Genomic DNA, 21,246 nt, shown 5'->3' with positions numbered 1-21,246 from the left:
ACCCATATTAGCGGGACGGCTGTCAGGAAGGGCAGCGGAAGCCTACCGCACTGTACCAGATGTGGAAATTAGGAACTATAACCGGGTGAAAGAGATTATCTTGGCCCGGTATGCAATAACAGCAGAGGCATACCGGAGACGTTTCAGGGAACTGAAAAAGGTGGACAAAGATTCACATGCGGAGTGGGCTTGCCGACTAGAAAGGGCAGCCCTTGGGTGGATGCAGTCGAGTAAAGCGAGGTCCATGGAGGACTTATTACAAATGCTGCTGTTGGAGCAGTTTTATGAGGGGATATCCTCAGAACTGCAGGAGTGGGTGAGGGACCGTAACCCCACCACCCTCACCGAGGCTGCCAAAAAGGCAGATGACTTTATGGATGCTCGCAGACAAACCAAGACAGTGGGTAACAAACCGGCCATGCGGCCACTGGGGGTAAATTCATTTTCTCCTAACCCTCAACCCCCACCAAGATCCCTTCCTCCACCAGCACCAGCCGCAGCGCAGCCGAGATACCGCACACCTGCTTCTGTGCAATGCCACCGATGCCAGAGGTGGGGACATTACCAACGAGATTGTCCGCGGTCCAGGGAACGCAACACCTGGATCCGACCAGGGCCCCCACCACCACCACCGAGAGCAGCAGCGCATCATTACCAGGACGAGGTACCACTTCCCTACAGCTCTGCCGTTCCAGTCACGACTGTGGAACAGTGGGAAGTGCTGCATGAGGCCAACCCCTTACAGGCACAGGCGGATAACCGCCAGCACCATAGGCAAACCGTATATCTGGAAGGGAAGCCTATGCAGGGGCTCAGAGACTCAGGAGCCACCATCACCCTGGTGCAAAGCCATTTGGTTCCAGATAAGGCTAAACTGAATAAGACTGTGGCTGTCAGGGTTGCAGGGGGAGCCGTGTATCGGCTAGACACAGCCAGGGTACATTTGCATTGGGGTGCGGGGTACGGGAATGTGGAAGTGGGACTAATGCCGCAACTACCTGCTGAGGTGGTCCTGGGGAATGACCTGGGCAAACTCACCTCCGCATTTGAACCACAACCTACTGAAGAAGCACACCCAGTAGTCACCAGGCAACAGGCCCGCACCCAACAAAATAACGCACTGCCGGAGGTCCAGGTAAGAGATTCCTCCCCTTCCCTAGACTGTATCCCTTGGGCCCCTCCTGACGAGTTTGTAGCCGAGGTAGTCACTGACCCCACTTTACAGGTATACCGAGACAAGGTCACCTCTATCCAACCGGGGGCGGAGGGGGAAAGATTTGTATGGGACCGACAGTTATTATACCGGGAATCAAGTAAACAAATAGACGGGTCAGACCCCATTACCACAAGACAGCTGGTGGTACCTCAGAGGTACCGAACCGAATTACTCCGGATAGCGCACGATATTCCGCTATCCGGACATTTGGGGGTCAGCCGTACCAGATATCGATTGACCCAGAGTTTCTTTTGGCCAGGGATTAGCCAGGAGGTACGCAGGTACTGTAATACCTGCGACACGTGCCAGAAGGTGGGAAAGAGGGGGGATAAGCATAAGGCGAAGCTGCACCCCCTACCCATAATTGAGGAACCCTTTCATAGGGTTGCCGTAGATATTGTAGGTCCCTTCCGGAAACCTAGCCCCTCGGGCAAACGGTACATCCTGACTGTAGTGGACTATGCCACGCGCTACCCCGAGGCGGTAGCTTTAACTAATATACATGCAGAGACGGTGGCTGAGGCGCTGATGCAGGTTTTCTCCCGGATGGGGCTACCCAGGGAGATCATCTCGGATCAGGGCACTCAGTTCACGGCAGAGGTTACCCAACAACTCTGGAAGTTCTGTAAAATTAAGCCTATAATTAGTGCTCCGTACCACCCCCAGACTAATGGGCTCTGCGAACGGTTCAATGGCACCTTAAAGCAAATGCTCCGAACCTTCGCAGAGACTCACCGAGACTGGGAAAAATTCCTGCCGCACTTACTGTTTGCTTACAGGGAAGTGCCGCAGGAATCTACGGGATTTTCCCCTTTTGAGCTGCTATTCGGGAGGAGAGTAAGGGGACCCCTAGACTTGATTAGAGAGCACTGGGAGGGAGACCGTAGCGTGGACGGTACCCCTATTGTACCATATGTGTTGGCCCTCCGAGATCGCCTGGAAGCACTCACCAAGACGGTAAAGGAAAACCTACAGGCAGCTCAGACGCGGCAGCGCACCTGGTACGATAGAGGCGCCAGGGACCGCAGCTTTCAGGTCGGACAGAAAGTTTTAATTTTAAAACCTGTCCGACACGATAAGCTACAGGCCGCCTGGCAAGGTCCTTATAGAGTGGTAGAACAACGATGTGACACCACGTATATAATTGGCCACTGCGCAGGGAATGGGGGGCGACGCATGATCCATGTGAACATGCTGAAACCTTACCAGGAACGTTCAGAGGAGGTGACAGCGATCTGCGCCCCCACCTCTGAAGAGAGCGACAGCCTACCCCTCCCCGATCTGTTAGAAGACGGACAGCTGGCTGGGGATTTAGGAGCAGTTGTATTGGGGGATCGGTTGAGCCCACAGGAGCGTATCGAGGTACAGCAGCTACTGCAGGAAAAGCAGGAAACCTTTTCTAATGTACCTGGATACACCCCTCTGGCTACCCACCGAGTAGACACCCCAGGTCAACTCCCCATGCGCCAGACCCCGTACCGCATCCCTGAAGCGGTCCGGGAGAATATGCGCAAAGAAATTGAGGAGATGATACAGTTAGGAGTGATTGAGCCCTCAGATAGTCCCTGGGCATCTCCAGTGGTCCTCGTACCAAAGCGGGACGGCACGACCCGCTTTTGCGTGGACTACAGGAGACTGAATGAGAAGACCGTATCCGACGCATACCCGATGCCTAGGATCGATGAGTTACTAGACCGGATGGCCAGGGGGCAATACCTTACCACGATTGATCTGTGCAAAGGGTATTGGCAGATTCCCCTGGCCCCGGACGCCATCCCCAAGTCCGCCTTTGTCACCCCATTCGGCCTGTACCAATTTAAGGTCATGCCGTTTGGGATGAAAAACGCGCCAGCTACCTTCCAGCGGATGGTGGACCGTCTCCTAGATGGGTTCCAAGACTATACCTGCGCATATCTCGATGATATTGCCATATTTAGCGATACCTGGCAGGAACACTTGGCCCATATAGGAGCGGTCCTAGACAGGATCAGGGAGGCTGGTTTGACCCTAAAGCCAGCTAAGTGTAGTATCGGGATGGCCGAGGTACAGTACCTGGGCCACCGAGTGGGCTGTGGTAAGCAGAAGCCGGAACCCGCCAAAGTAGAGGCGGTATCCCAGTGGCCTACCCCGACGACTAAAACCCAGGTGTTAGCCTTCTTAGGGACAGCAGGGTATTATCGGAAGTTTGTCCCCAATTATAGTGCCCTGGCCAAGCCCCTCACTGACCTGACCCGTAAAAACCTTCCCCGCCAAGTAACCTGGACCCCGGAGTGTGAGCAGGCATTCCAAAACTTGAAAGATGCACTTGTTAATGCCCCTGTCTTGGCCGCTCCCAATCCAACTAAACGTTTTCTTGTCCACACAGACGCTTCTATGTTTGGATTGGGGGCAGTATTAAGCCAAGTCGGGGCCGATGGCGGAGAACATCCCGTGGCTTACATCAGTCGCAAACTTTTACCCCGGGAAGTAAGCTACGCCGCCATCGAGAAGGAATGCCTGGCTGTGGTGTGGGCCTTGAAGAAATTGCAACCCTATTTGTATGGACAGGCTTTTTCGCTGCTCACGGATCACAACCCGTTAGTCTGGCTGAACCGGGTGGCGGGGGACAATGCCAGGCTGCTGCGCTGGAGTTTGGCGCTACAGCCTTTTGACTTTAACATTCAATACCGCCCGGGTAAGCAAAATGGAAACGCCGACGGGTTGTCGCGACAAACTGATCTGGAGAAATGATCCGTGAGCACCCCGGTCATCCCCAAGCCGATCCGTGGTGGATCAGACTGTGTATGCCGGCTTGTGGGCAAGGGGGAGCAGTGTAGCGGAATGCAGTAAGCCTGTCCTGCAAAATGCCTGTGTGACTGTGTCCGTATAATTTTTCCCTATGTTAAAATTGCTGTTCGTCTGTTTATTATGTGAATTATATGTTATTCGGTAGTTTCCATCCGTACTACATACTTATGGAAACTACCGAACGGAGGGGCCACCCCGGAGAGAAGTGTGCCAGCAATTAAGGCTCACATTCTTTCCCAAACCACAAGTTAACCGGCATTAACCTTGTGTCTGGGTGGCCGCCATTCGGCATGCGTACACGTGGCGGCGGCCATCTTACGCATGAAAATCCCAGCGGTGTTTGGTCGTCGAGTGCCTGGAACTCAAATCGGACACTCAGACAACCAAACACCGCTGAGACCTCCAGAGCTCCGTAACTGCCGAACGGAGAGACATAACGAATCCCCATTCGGTAGTAATAAAGTACCGAATGAGGGAATCACTATCTAGGCGAATATAAATGTGGATGGCAATTGTAAATGTCTATTTTAACTACTGAACGGAGACCGACCGCAGGGCCCATTCTCATGGAACCCTTTTCGGATACCAACTCGTGTGCGGTCGGTCAAACTTCACTTGCCGGTAACTGCCGAACCCCTGGTCCGATCTGGGTGAATTTTGGATATTATATTCACCCAGATCAGGGCTACCCAGCGGTACCCTGATATTAAAGCTATATGATATTTTAGAGGTACATCCAAGTTTGGGGTAAACTACTGTACAACTTAAGGGGATTATGACCCACTCTGAGGGGAGGAGATGTGTGGGAGGTAACAAGAATGTTATTGGTTACTATCATAATTGTTGTAGTTCCCTCCCTTGCATGGGAGCAGGCTTTATAAGAAACCCTGGAATAAACGATTGTTAGTTCTACTCCTGAAACTGTGTGTCGTCCAGTTATTGGGAGTGCTGTGGGGATATTGCTGTACCGTTTTACCTGCTGGAAACTCTGCTGTGGATTTACTAATGACTTGTTCCTGAGCCTTCCTTGGATCTAAAGTGGAGAATAGCTGCGAGAAATCAGCTCTCCGCTACAGAGGCAGCCTCACTCACTCACTAAGACACACACTCATTAATAGGGAGACAGCCTCACTCACTCACTAGGAGACACTCATTAATAGGGAGAAAGCCTCACTCACTCACTAGGACACACACTCTTTAATAGGGAGACAGCCTCACTCACTCACTAGGAGATACATGCATTAATAGGGAGGCAGCCTCACTCACTCACTAGGACACACACTCATTAATAGGGAGACAGCCTCACTCACTCACTAGGAGATACATGCATTAATAGGGAGGCAGCCTCACTCACTCACTAGGACACACACTCGTTAATAGGGAGACAGCCTCACTCACTCACTAGGACACACACGCATTAATAGGTAGGCAGCCTCACTCACTCACTAGGACACACACTCATTAATAGGGAGACAGCCTCACTCACGCACTAGGACACACACTCATTAAAAGGGAAACAGCCTCACTCACGCACTAGGACACACACTCATTAATAGGGAGGCAGCCTCACTCACGCACTAGGACACACTCATTAAAAGGGAGACAGCCTCACTCACGCACTAGGAGAGACACTCATTAATAGGGAGGCAGCCTCACTCACTCACTAGGACACACACTCATTAATAGGGAGACAGCCTCACTCACTCACTAGGACACACACTCATTAATAGGGAGACAGGCTCACTCACTCACTAGGAGACACACTCATTAATAGGGAGACAGCCTCACTCACTTACTAGGACACACACTCATTAATAGGGAAAAAGCCTCACTCATTCACTAGGAGAAACACTCATTCATAGGGAGAAAGCCTCACTCACTCACTAGGAGACACGCTCATTCATAGGGAGAAAGCCTCACTCACTCACTAGGAGACACACTCATTCATAGGGAGACAGCCTCACTCACTCACTAGGACACACACTAATTAATAGGGAGAGAACCAAAACTCACTCACTAGGAGACACACGCTTTAACAGGGGGACAGCCTCACTCACTCACTAGGACACACACTCATTCATAGGGAGAAAGCCTTACTCACTCACTAGGACACACACTCATTAATAGGGAGAGAGCCTCACTCACTAGGAGACACACTCTTTAACAGGGGGACAGCCTCACTCACTAGGACACACACTCATTCATAGGGAGAAAGCCTCACTCACTCACTAGGAGACACACTCATTCATAGGGAGAAAGACTCACTCACTCACTAGGAGACACACTCATTCATAGGGAGAAATACTCACTCACTCACTAGGAGACACACTCATTCATAGGGAGAAAGCCTCACTCACTCACTAGGACACACACTCATTCATAGGGAGACAGCCTCAATCACTCACTAGGACACACACTCATTAATAGGGAGAGAACCTCACTCACTCACTAGGAGACACACGCTTTAACAGAGGGACAGCCTCACTCACTCACTAGGACACACACTCATTCATAGGGAGAAAGCCTCACTCACTCACTAGGACACACACTCATTAATAGGGAGAGAGCCTCACTCACTAGGAGACACACTCTTTAACAGGGGGACAGCCTCACTCACTAGGACACACACTCATTCATAGGGAGACAGCCTCAATCACTCACTAGGAGACACACTCATTCATAGGGAGAAAGCCTCACTCACTCACTAGGAGACACACTCATTCATAGGGAGAAAGACTCACTCACTCACTAGGAGACACACTCATTCATAGGGAGAAAGACTCACTCACTCACTAGGAGACACACTCATTCATAGGGAGAAAGCCTCACTCACTCACTAGGAGACACTCATTCATAGGGAGAAAGCCTCACTCACTCACTAGGAGACACACTCATTCATAGGGAGACATCCTCACTCACTCACTAGGACACACACTCATTATTAGGGAGAAAGCCTCACTCACTCCATTACCGGTAAAGTGCATTATGTATAACCTCCCATTAATGTAGTGTCCAATTCTAGTTTATAATATTTAAAGGAGATTTAATCTGTAAGCGACGAGAAGGTTGATGGGATTTAAATGGCAATCATTCCTTAATTTACTGATGTATCTAGTTCCCAATTTAACACAGATTGAACAATACCGCACAATCTGACACCTCCATCTTTTCTACCTTTTATCCATTTACTCGATTGTCAGATTTAAACTTCGCCCTTTTTTCTTTTTAATATTTTATGGTGATTTTCCGTGTGAGGGTTTACTGCTGTCATTTCCATAATCAATTCTAATTTAGACATCTCATTTTCTTAGTCTCGGAACAGAGTTTATTTCCTGATTTTAATGCAGGTATAAATGGCTTATTTCAATAAAACCCCTTAACTCTTTCTCTGATCCCCATCCCTGCAATATTTTCACTGCCATCTATAGTTACCTGCCCTGATATTTAAATAGACACAGTGGGACGTTTTCATTTTACGGACCATCCCTTCTTAAAGGCTTCTAGGGACGCATGCAGCTAAAAGCAATTCATCACTTCAATCGTTTTTTACTGTAACAAGCATGATATTCTGATGCGCTTTGTTTGGGCAGTGACCTGTCTCGCTGTTAGCAGACCTTTATAGTAGTCAGTCTGTGACTGTGTTCCAGTCAATATATTTAGATGGGAAGATCTTATCGTTCCAGACCACCTGTGCTCGGGATTGAACTGTTTTTATGTCGCGCAGAGTAACTGAGAATTCAATTTTCCCATGAACTAGTCTATGAGCAAATGTCATATTCCAATAATTTGATTTAAATCCAGCATAACCTGATATAGTCCCAGCTGCTTCGCATCGAATATTAGACACCATCTAACTGCCTCACATGCCGCCCTAGAGATCTGAAATTTATGTGAAAAGATTAGAATTGCGGTAGCATTAGGAGGACTTCGGTTTAGTGGGGCATAACTTTACAGGTACAATTCCCCCTGATATGTACCAAGGTGTTTAAATTATTCTTATTATTATGTTATTATTTATATAGCGCCAACAAATTCCGCAGCGATTTACTAATTCAAAGGATTGACTTGTGAACCTAACATTTGTGAATACGCAAATTAGCAGGTGCGTCGAGAGATTCCGATGGTTGAAACCGCTAGCCAAACGTTAGCCTAATAGAGGTGTGAATACGGCTAAAATAATCTAAATTTCTCTCTTACAAATTCGGCAAGTCATGGTTACACACTGATGGCCAGAAGAGAAAGCTGTAATTTGCATTCTAAGTGTTAATATGATTTATTAAGCGTGAAATACTCGCCGCTGTGAAAAGACACGGTGGATAAATATTTGCATATTTGGGGAGAAAGTCTTTTATGAAAAGTCATGCAGTTGGCATCCTTTCCACATTATTCATGAATGACATTTGCAGCGTTCGCTTTGTTGTGGTAATATAAGCAGATAACAAAAAAAACTGAAAAATAAATAACTCCATGGAATTTAAGGGCATGATGATGAAAATATACCTAAATATGTTTATTTCATAAAACTATAGCCAACGTAGCCAAGCAAAAATATTCTTAGATATGTACAATAACCAGCCTTAAAAAAACACCAACCCATCTAAACTACGCCATTAACGTATATTTACAAAAACCATAACCACTACAGTGTGCTAGTAAGTACTTAGTAGGTAAACTGTTTGGTGACAGTTGATACTTATCTGAGATTTGGCAGACGTTGCTCCCCGATGCTCTGCAGGGTCTAGGAGGTGGGAAGCGCCTGTTACAAGCTTGTGTTAGCTCTCTGGCACTTTAGGGCTAACTCATTGGCTGAGAGTGTCAGTTGGGTGTAAGGTATTCTCAGTCAGTGCGCTAAGTACTGCTCGGCGGGCTTAGCAAAGGCAGAGAGAGTCAGGCTCTGAAACAAGCAGGGAGCGTCAACTAGCGAATACCAGGTGAGAAGTCAAACCCTTACCAAATGGTTTGACTACTTACATTGGGGTAGGGGCCAACATAGCACTCCTGGCACCATAACCACTACAGCGAGCTTGGAGTATTCCTTTAATGATCCTAAATCTGGATCTATTAGTTAAATGGCAGCATAACAACTTGCTCAGTACGAGCATTGGATTATAATGGCTGGAGCTACAAGGATTTATGAGAGAATATATGCATTCATGGGCCGCAATGAAAGGCTCCTGATTGGTGGAGAGTTTTCTGGGTATGGGAAGAGTGTGTCTTTTTTTGTAAAGTTTTTTTTAATGCATTACTCGCATTATTAATTAAAAATGAGGTTCACTTGGCCTCGATTTAATATTGTTGGATAAATTTTCAAAATGATTTAATTTGTTTGGATAAACTTAATAAGTTATTTATTTATATAGCGCCATCAGATTCCGCAGCGCTGTGCAATGGGTGGACTAATAGACATGTAATTGTAACCAGACAAATGGACGCACAGGAACAGAGGGGTTGAGGTCCCTGCTCTATGCTAGAGGGAATGGGGTAAAGTGACACAAAGGGTATATTCTGATATGTGTTAATATATTGATATATATATATATATATATATATTTTGATATATGGTGTATTTTTGATATTTTTAATATGTTGAAAACATAATTTTAAAAGTTTACCAAAAATATATTACCGTCATTTATTTTGAAAGCTTATTCTATAAATTAAATTGAGGCCCTAATCTGGCTCAGGATAAGTGGGGATTCATTCTTTATATTCAGCATGGTAAAATTGACATGTTTTCATTTAAAGTGGAATGGCCACAAATAAATGCATAAATATAACTGTTCTACAATGAGTTTTCTCCTGAACATTTACATGACAGGTGCATAGTCGCCATATAAAAAAATAAACACATACCTAACCCAACAAGACACAGAGACTAAGGTATATGCGTAAAAATTGTCCACAATTGTCCTTTTATCAATAATATTTGTAATAAATTAACATTGAAAAAATCACGGCCCCCACTCTGCCATACCACATCTCCACAGTTATATATAAAAGGCACTGACCCGTATGTAAACACATAAACATATAATAATGTTTTCAACATGAACATAAATTAAAGTGTCAATGTTATAAGTAAACAAGGTAGGGGTATACCTGGATACCCCTACCCCACCAGGTTCTGCGCCACCGACAAGTTCGAAATGTATCAAACTTACCAAGAACCATATTAACCATTTCCAAACCCATCATAAAGAAAAACCTATTTTCCTATCATTCGAGACATAACGGGACAACATAACACAAACTTACCCAACGGAGGGAGGGAGGGATACACTCAGCCAGGTAGGCAAGTTAAAGTGATTTTTCTAATATGGCTGTCTACTTATATAGCTCAGCCCCTAACTTTTAGCCAACCAATCCCTACATACCTTCAGCCTATGACCCCCTCCTAGCCCTGTCAAGGCCCCTTTCCAGTAAGCTGTGCTTTTTGTTACATGGGGCTACATTATTGGTCACATCGCATTGAAACAAGGGGTACTCGCTGGAACATTGCTGACCATAACAACTTCAGAACCAACGTTAAAACCTCAGGTATAGGTGATCATTTGTTAATCTAGTTACATTTGGTAATCTAGACACAGCTCACTCTGGGAGTGCCTCCCATAGTGTTTTCCCCAATTACACATATCCCCACTTCCCAGAGTTAGCACTGTTTGGTACAAGTGATACCATAACTCACACTAAGAAACCAATCTCACCACAACTGAGACAGGTTTTACAGCACAATTCTCCAAAAATTAACTTGAACACAAACAGATAAGTAGATTTTGTCAGAGCGGGTGGAATACTGTGCAGATCGTGATGCTGACCGAGTGAGGGAATGTGCACGGTCTGTACGTAAATGTGCAGTAATGTAGTCAGTGAAGTCCTGATTCATTGAACCAGTGTTCGTATCAGCCATCACAGATAAACTAGACAGATAACCCAGGGGATCCGACTCCAGACTGCGATTTCTGGCTGCTCACAATTATTTTAAATCACTATCTATTCTGTAAAAGAATACCCAAAACTTTCAAAGTTAAAGGATCAAAGTTAAAGTTCAAAGTTAAAGGATGTTATGCTTTTACAAACTCTGTATCTGTGAGTCTGCTATTATTATTTTATTATTTCTGATGTTCGGCTCTATTATCGATAATTTAATTATTTATTCCCAATGCTCCTTTAACACCCTCCACCCCTTTCTTACCATCTCCCATTATAAATCCTTTAACTATCTGACATGAGGTTCATCTTCTCCATTCTGTCTTGTCCCCACCCATGCTTTTTGCTTTCTCTCTACTCGTCATTGATCTTTCTTTCTTTATTTTTCCAACTCTCAATCCTAGGAGTGGTGGTTATTGCGTTCGTCGTGTGCTGGCTGCCATACCATGTCCGGAGGTTGATGTTTTGTTACGTTCCATCAGAGATGTGGACAGAGTAAGTAACAGATTAGAACTATGCAAAGATCTGACCAAAAGATTGTCACTCCAAATCTTAATTCCCCTACATTGACAGACTGAACATGTATGATTGTCACCCCAAATCTGCATTCCTTCACCTCGACAGACTGAACATGTATTATTGCACCCCATTCCCTCACATTGACAGACTGAACATGTATGATTATCACCCCATTCCCTCACATCGAAAGACTGAACATGTATGATTGTCACCCCAAATCTCCATTCCCTCACATCAACAGACTGAACATGTATGATTCTCACTTCATTCCCTCACATTGGCAGACTGAACATGTATAATTGCACCCCATTCCCTCACTTCGACAGACTGAACAAGTATGATTGTCACCCCATTCCCTTACATTGACAGACTGAACATGTATGATTGTCACCCCAAATCTCCATTCCCTCACATCAACAGACTGAACATGTATGATTCTCACTTCATTCCCTCACATTGTCAGGCTGAACTTGTATAATTGCACCCCATTCCCTCACTTCGACAGACTGAACAAGTATGATTGTCACCCCATTCCCTTACATTGACAGACTGAACATGTATGATTGTCACCCCATTCCCTTACATTGACAGACTGAACATGTATGATTGTCACCCCATTCCCTCACACTGACAGACTGATTGTGGCGATAGGCCTACGAGTAGTTGGGTTGCCACCACATAGGTTGCCCTTTACCTTGTGCTCATAGCCCCAGCGTGATTAAACTCTCCTGCAGAGTGCAGAGATTTCTCACCCGAGACTTCGTTAAGAGTGAATAAGAACTGTTTTATTGGCATTCAGTTCACACTTTTAAACCTGGGGTCTCAACAGGTGGCCCCCAGGGAGAACAATGGCATTGTAACATACCCAGCACCTTGGTGTCTGCACCCGAGCTGGTAATTTAATTAGCAACCATAGACCTTGGCACTGGGTTAACAAAACAGTCATAATACATGGTTTTCATGCCCACATGCTCATAACAGTGCCATCCCCGGAAAGGTATCTTTGGAGCACCCATTCTGTCTAAAAGTGCTCGGATCTAGCCCGATGTAACTGGAAAATGACATTTCAGCTGTCCGCGACTAACCACCAATCTGGCGCAGAGTTCCAGAGTGCTTGGTCACCTAAAATGACATTGCTTTCTGTTGGTACATGGAGCTCCCCCAAGTCCTTGGTGTTATTGACTGCCTCGCCAATCCCTCTAGTATCCTTCCAGAAAGCGTACTGATTACTGGTGCTGAGACGGAGAGCGCCCCCTTGTTGAAGTTTTAGCAAGTTGCGCCAATTCCCCGATCCGGTTCAGAGTTCCAGAGAATTCTAGGGTTGCTCCCAGTGAGGCACGCCATGCCTCAGTAGACCCCTGGCCAGTGCATGAAGACTCTTGAGCTGCTAGGAAGGGGCACTGGGCTGGGAGGCCCGGGGTGGAGGTTCAGTTGGAAGTGAATATAGTCTATAAATAGAGGGGTGGTGGTTGGAGAGACATGTCCTAGGTGACCAGGTGGTCTGTCACTGAGCATGTATGATTGTCACCCTACTCCCTCACATCGACAGACACAACATGTAAGATTGTCACCTATTCCTGATTATGACCCCATTCCCTCACATCGACAGACTGAACATATATGATTGTCACCACATTCCCTCACATCCTTTTGTTATATGTAGAGGATTTGCATATTACATATTTCTGTTTTTGCTGTCAGTGAAACTGTTAAAATAGATATAAAGCCCAAAATGTAAGGATTTACTCTGCTAAACCTGCAAATATTGCTTTTTTCTTTGTAATTTGCTAAATGTGAGAACTTCATGTGTTAAATCTTCAGGTGTGACATTGAAGCCCCCCATGCATCGGCAATATAGCAAACACTAATCATACGCTGTTTGCTGAATTATTAAATAACGCATTTCCTTCTCTGTGTTCGTTTGATCACTGTGCCAGGGCCCATGAAATGAGCACACATTAAAAATGCACCTTTTGGCCCTTAAATTTCGATTATTTGGATGTTTTACTGTGAATGTAACTTTTCTATTACTCTCTGCCAAGGTCAGCAATCCCCAGGTGGGGCGAGTCATTACCCTATCTGTCGGTGTTTATTGAGTCTGTTTAACAGCACAGTTAATTACAGATTCAATGTCATCTGCAGCTAGCTAAGAGGAAACAATGGCTTTTCCAACTATGACTACATATTTGTGTAGGCTTTATGTCATTTATTTTCATTTTTTAAAAGGTTTTCATTATTTTGAGGATGCTCAGTCGTCCGTTATTGTAGGGTTGATGTGACTATTAGTTGTCCTTTGTTTATTTAAATACTCTTTTCTGTGACAGACGTGGTTGCAACCTGTCCAAAATATGGCTTTTTATTTCCATTTTCTGATTAAAATGAAGTGTTCACTTCATTGACCTGAGAATCTATTTACTAAGCAGTCAGTTAACACCCAACTTGTAAAAAGGTTTTCTAAACATACATTCACGTCTTTTTCAGATTATTTGGTTTTATCAGTATTTTGGAAGTCAGTTCCCAGCTACGGATCTGTTAATGTGTAATTTTGTTTCATGATGAAAGCTATTTTAGGAATCAAATTCAGTTGCTAAGATCAGAATGGTATTGTCATGTATAAAAAAGGGCCTTCATTCTCAGGATGAAAAGCAGAACATTGATTAAATACTTATCGTAATTTTCTTTTTCTACGGACAAACTGGGGTGACAGTGGTGTACACACAATCCATGGGGCCCCGGTGCGAAACTGATCCGTGGGCCCCCCTCCTCTCTCTCCCCCGATCCGTGTTCCCCTCTCTCCCCCGATCCTTGCTCCCCCATTCCCCCTGACACATACATACATAGAGACACACACACAAACATACACACACACACACACACATAGACAGAGAGACACACACACACACATAGACACAGACACATACATACGGGGCTCTATGGATTGTGTGTACGCCACTGCATACATAGACACACACGTACATACGGAGACACACACACACACACATACAGAGAGACACACATACAGAGACACAGACACACACACATACAGAGACACACACACATACATAAAGAGACACAGACACACACACATACAGAGACAGACACACACAGAGACACAGACACACACATATAGAGACACACACACATACAGAGAGACACACATACACACACATACAGAGACACACACACACATAAAGAGACACAGACACACACACATACAGAGACAGACACACACACACAGAGACACAGACACACATATAGAGACACACACACATACAGATACACAGACACACACACACACAGACACACATACAGAGACACAAACACACACACATACAGAGACACAGACACAGAGACACATACAGAGATACAGACACACACACATACAGAGACAAAGACACAGAGACACAGACAGAGATACATACAGAGACACAGACACACACACAGAGAGACACACACACACATACATACAGAGACACAGACACACACACATAAAGAGACACACACACACAGACACACACATACAGAGACACAGACACACACATACAGAGACACACACATACACATACAGAGACACACACATACACATACAGAGACACATACACATACAGAGACACACACACACATACACATACAGAGACACATACACATACAGAGACACAGACACATACACACACATACAGAGACACAGACACACACACATACAGAGACATACACACACACAGACACACACATACAGAGACACAGACACACACATATAGAGACACACACATACATATACAGAGACACAGACACACACACATAAAGAGACACACACACACAGACACACACATACAGAGACACAGACACACACATACAGAGACACACACATACACATACAGAGACACACACATACACATACAGAGACACATACACATACAGAGACACACACACACATACACATACAGAGACACATACACATACAGAGACACAGACACATACACACACATACAGAGACACAGACACACACACATACAGAGACATACACACACACAGACACACACATACAGAGACACAGACACACACATATAGAGACACACACATACATATACAGAGACACAGACACATACAGAGAAACACACACACACATACACATACAGAGACACAGACACATACACATACAGAGACACAGACACATACAGAGACACACACACATACACAAAATGTTTCAGACCTTGTTACTTTCCCTGGGGTCCAGTGGTGGCTTAGCCTGATGGGAGTCAAAGTTTCCACTCTGACTCCCTCCTCCTCCTTCCTCCCGCGCGGGCTCTCAGTATGCTGAGAGGAGTGACTGGGGAATCACTTCCTCCCAGCTCTGATGTAATCACAGGTGGCTCGGTCGCGCTCTTTAAGCGCCCAGTGTAGACCGGGCCCCCTCACAATCCATATCCATCGGGTGGCCCTGACAGCATGGGCCACCCGATGGACCCCTCCATATGCGGCCCCGGCGGTTTGCAGCACGGGCCGGGGCCGCAAAATGTGGCAGCAGGCCTGGTACCCGGTCGCAGGGGTCCGCAGGGCGGCCGGGCCCCCTGGTGTGCCAGGCCCGGTCGCAGCTGCGACCCCTGCAACCGCGGTATGTACGCCGCTGTGGGGTGATTAAACAATTAAAACATTAACAAGTGATATAAGCCCCCTCCTCTCTGAGCTCCCCAGTCTGTTAGAAAGTTATATCTAAATAAACCCAGAAGTGAGGGAGTGTGATGATATTTATCCAAGAAATATAATTTTGCCTCTTTATAAACCAATGGTAAGATACCTTGAATATGCAGTGCAATGTTGGGCACCTGTTCTAAAGACTGATATTAGGGCACTAGAAAAGTGCAAAGATTGGCTACAAAATTAATAAAAGGAATGGAACATTTTAGTTATCAAGAAACGTTAACACAGGACATGAACCAGGCCCACAGGGGGCACAGTCCCCAGACCCACACAACACACCAAACACCATCCGCCTTACCCCACAACCCTCGACCCACTACCCCTAGACGAACCCACCCTGCTCCAAACAGATAACACGCAAGACCTTTAAACCACTAATGCAACAAATCTAACAAAGTTCTAGTCCCTAGAACCAAACAAAGAACACCAGACAAGGCTACCTAACCAAAGGAGTCACCCGACAATATGCTAACAGGCACTCCCAAAGACCAGGGGTACTTCACATAACCAAAGCCTTGAGAATGGGCCCTACCGGAACCAACAAGACCTGACCGCACATTGACCCCAGAACCAGGCACACATACAAGCAGTAGGGTAAGGGTCAGCGCAGGTAGCAGCCAACCCACGACCAAACCCGACATCGGTTCCGAGTAGACTAGCCCAACCTGAGACGCAGGGATTACAAACTGTGGTTGCATCATGTTACCCCTACCCACCCCATCCCCTTCTTTTTCTTCTGTACCCCCTACCCACACATTACTGAAAACGAAAAATAAAGAATTTATAAAAAAAAAGAAACGTTAACAAATTTAAATCTCTTTAGCATAGAGAAATTACATCACAGAGGGAATATGATAGCATTATACAAATATATTGGGGGCCAATACCCTTTGTCTGAAAATCTGTTCATAAACAGGACTATACATAGGACACAAGGCCACACGTTTAGACTGGAAGGAAGGAGATTTAGTCTAAAGCAACAGAAAGGGCTTTTTTACAGTAAGAACAATAAGGATTATCTGCCTTGAGAGGTGGTTTAATCAGAGTCTGCACAAATGTTTGAACAGCAACTGGATGCATACTTGCAAAAACATATTCAGAGATATAATTTTTAATTTGTGAGTTAATAGCTTCTGGGTCCATGGAGAGATCTGACTGCCATTCTGGGGTCAAGAAGGATCTTTTTCCTAGTTTGTTGCAAAATTGGAAGGAGCTTCAAGCAGTTTTTTCCCCTTCTTTTGGATTGAACTTGCAGGATTCATGTCTCTTTTCAGCTATGTAACTGTGTAACTATATGTAATGCATACATTGTTTCATATTTACTAAAAAGTGTAAAAAAATCCCCATATGAGATAATGCTTTCCTCGTCATCACCTGTGTGCTTTGTTGGGATCGCATTTGTTTTATAGATCCTGGTTTCCGCCAGTTGGATCTACAAAGATCTTGTTGATAAGAAGCGTTTCCTCTCATTTTGTGTTATTTGTGGGATGGTGTGAGAGGTAAGATGTTTGTATTCAGCTTTTACTTCCACCTGAACCTCAAATCATATTTTCTGTTTCCACAGCGCCCTGAATGACTTCTACCACTACTTCTACATGCTGACCAATGTTCTGTTCTACGTTAGCTCCACCATCAACCCAATTCTTTACAACCTGGTTTCTGCTAATTTCCGACAGACATTTGTCTCCACGCTGAGTGTTTTGTGCCCACCATGGAGAAGAAAGAAAAGCCACCCATCTTTCACCAGGAAATCAAACAGCATATCCAGTACCAACCATACGTTTTCTACCCAGATCACACGGGAGACTCCTTATTGAGTTCCCGGGACTCGATAAGCACCCGCTCAGTCCTGTCATCGTCTGTCTATCGCTGGTGTCTGTTCATATAACACCTTCCTGGTCGTTCTGTTTCAAGAAACGTGTTTGGCTCCTAATTATTTGCACATAAGTGATAAAAACTGACATTTCAGGTGTCTTCAATGTTCAAGATGTTATGGGTTAAGAGGACAAAATAAAACATCATCTTTTTGGTGAAATTAATTCCTAAATAGATGGGAATTCATGTTTTCCCATCGAGAAACAGACTGACATTTGTTTTGCAAAATTTCACATTTTGCAGGAATTGTAGCAGTGATTGCGAAGATGTAGTAAAGCACTGTAAATATGTTATTAAATATAGTTACTGTTGATAATAGTTTGAAACATTCTGACTGAAGTCCTCAAAACTCCATCCATGGTCCACAAATGATTCTGTCCCTCCATGAGTTTCTAAAGAGCAAATATAATCCGAAGTGAAACTCGTCCATAAGATACCAGAGTCACTGTCCCACTTGGTGTAAGTAAATTGGCGTCAAAATAGTATGGAGGAAAAACAGATTTAAAAATCTTCTGAGGGATTCATTCACCAAACTCCAAATTATAGAGAAATGGAAATCCAAATGGCAAAATGTAGGGAACCATTTCTAATTTATAAATCTTTTCCAACTCACCTCTCATTCAATTTTCAGTTTGCAGCAGTTTGACGTTCAGTAAAGAAAATCGCTACTGCTGTTGGTTTTTGTCCACAGGGTCCCTTTAAATAGACACTACCATCACTTCAGCATTAAATGTAATTTACAATTGTTGTATAATCATTGATTACATAAATAAGTAACATTGTGGCTGTAGTGTCACTAAACGAATCCCTATAATTAACACACACTGTAAGCCTATGTAAAGGCTAGCTAATGACTGAGTATAGTGTTTTGGTTTTTGTTCGCTCCTCTGTATAAAATCAATATGGATATATGGATACAGCATTTCACTCACAAAGACTTCTCCCAGGCGAGGCCACTGCAATTCCTATTCTACAGGGCTGACTGAGAGTGTTCTAACAGTGAGAGCACATCGGATAGGTTAGCTTGTGTGTAGAGTTCTAATATCTGATTTAATTCATGTGCCCACCACTAAGTGGCCCTACGACAGAGATGGCACACCAGATGTTTTTAAACTACATTTCCCAGGATGCTCAGTCCGTTTTGATGTGTTAGTGTTAGCCATCACTGGGCTAGGTGTGGATAATAAAAATATTCAGTGGGGTACACCTGCAGAATGGGCCTTGATATATACCTGGTACGTATTACATTGCCTTAATCTCTCCCCTATCTCTCTCTTTTCCTGGTTTAGTGAGATAGGAATTTCGACCTTTGTAGGCAGTGTTAGGACCAATCTGCGTTAAGTGCAATGTTGCCTTCATTGCCTGTGGCATGAGATGTACACTGATTAATGCACAAATAGAATGGATTAAAAGTTAGGAAATTAATGGAAATAACCCGACAAAGTATTTTGGTTCCAAATTCGACTTGATGGGTTAGATTGTATCTGATTCGTGCCCTGTAAGATACATTGTGTGTAACCTGACCGCCAGAATGGAGGGATTCTCCGGAGCAGATCTTCTGTCTCTAAAAAAAACTCCAGGAAACAAAATATCCCATGAGATTGGATTTCCTTCTGCGCCACATGGAGAACGATGATCAAATCCAACAGACAAGGGAAGGAGAAGGACACAAACTGCAGTGGAGTTTAGCAGAGGAGCAGGACAGCTTCCCGAAGCATTATGTAGACATATATTGAAAAGTTGGCGTAATGGGAGGAGTTTGTGCCATACTGACAATAATTCATACTTGTTGCCATTTGATACCATGTAGATAATATTTTATGATGTTATACTATGTTATGTAAAAGGGTGAGAAGTCAGAATTTAACTATTTTCAGTGAATTTGAAAAAATGTTTTATTATTCTGTAAATCTGAATTTACCATTACAATTATTACTGGCATTTATAAAGCTGCAACAAATTCAGCAGCGCTGTCATCATACGGACAAGCACAATATAAATAACATGCTTTATTACTGATTATTAATTACACTTTAACTAGCCAATCATGACTTATTGACTAGTCCAATACACTATCCCTAATTTGGTGTCCACAGACTAGCACCTGCTGTGCAGTCAGCTCCACTAATTGCAATCTGGCTCTTTACGTCTCATTAAAATATGGGCAAATACCGTGTCCCTGCTCTGGGTGAGTGTACTGTGCAGAGAAATGGGGGAGTGCCCAGAAATTATTTTGCAGTTAGCCCCTCTACCAACCTTGAAATCCCCAGTTTCCATATTTACCATAAAATAGACTTACTGGACTTCTAATGGGGTTCTGGAGATCCTGAACCCCTAAACTTCAACAGAGAAGTATATATCATGGACCCTAAGATTAATTGGGGAGTACTGCAGTTCCTGAACCCCAAGACTTACATCAGACTAATACATAACTGGAACCCCAATACTTGTGAAAGAGTACTACTAATCCTGAACCCCAATACGTTCAATGAGGTATAACTAATCCTGAACCCCGAGGGTTTTCTACTAACCCTGAGCCCCAATACGTTTACAGGGGAACCACTAATCTTGGACTCCAATACCTTTAATTGGGTAATAATACTAATCTTGCACCTTTAATGGTGAATTACTGATCCTGAACCCCCAGAGTTTTATTGGGGTACTGCTGCTCATGAAACAATACAAAAATGTACATTTTAAAGTTAAAAAAGTTAAAGTTTTTAGAAAACTAAGCACTGACACCCCCAGATCTAAACATGCACCCCTGTCAAGGCCAGCACTGAATTCTAGCGAGATATTATAGTCTGCTGTATATTGTGCGAAGCGGTCTTGTGTCGTGTAAACCCTGCGTTCGGTCTATCTTCTCCTTGATGTGTAAGATCCAACATACGCACTTTAACTCTTCGTGGTATTAATTTATGTTTGTTCAGAAATTCTTGTTAAAGTATTTGTTGTATATAATTCTTAATATTTCAATTAAATGGGTTGATCCTGCACAGTGTCTGCGCAGTGATTGGCGGGACGTATTACCCCAACGTATAAACTGACATCACTGGTGACATTAATGACATGAAGCTATTTACTAAACAGGAGATTGTGGAGAGAATTGCACACGTTAAGTTCCAGTCCAGCTGTATTCACTTAAAACGTGGAATTGCCATGTTAGTTACCCACAATTCTCTGTGTAGTGGATACATCTTGTTATATTTTTAATCTAGGTGGGA

At 44.4% G+C, this 21,246-nt stretch overlaps 1 protein-coding gene across 1 annotated transcript in view; it reads left to right on the top strand.

Moving 5' to 3' along the window:
- NTSR1 (neurotensin receptor 1) overlaps positions 1 to 21,016 on the top strand; it is a 104,848-nt gene extending 83,832 nt beyond the window's left edge. The window contains exons 3-4 of the mRNA XM_063459589.1: positions 11,335 to 11,425; positions 17,712 to 21,016. Of these exons, the coding sequence (XP_063315659.1) occupies positions 11,335 to 11,425; positions 17,712 to 17,964 (344 nt within the window). The 3' untranslated portion in view covers positions 17,965 to 21,016. The remainder of the gene's footprint in view (positions 1 to 11,334; positions 11,426 to 17,711) is intronic.
- The last annotated feature ends 230 nt before the right edge of the window (positions 21,017 to 21,246 follow it).

The sequence above is a fragment of the Pelobates fuscus genome, chromosome 6, assembly GCF_036172605.1.
Source record: "Pelobates fuscus isolate aPelFus1 chromosome 6, aPelFus1.pri, whole genome shotgun sequence".
NCBI classification, from domain to species: Eukaryota; Metazoa; Chordata; class Amphibia; order Anura; family Pelobatidae; genus Pelobates; species Pelobates fuscus.
This window is presented reverse-complemented; position numbering and strand designations above follow the sequence as displayed.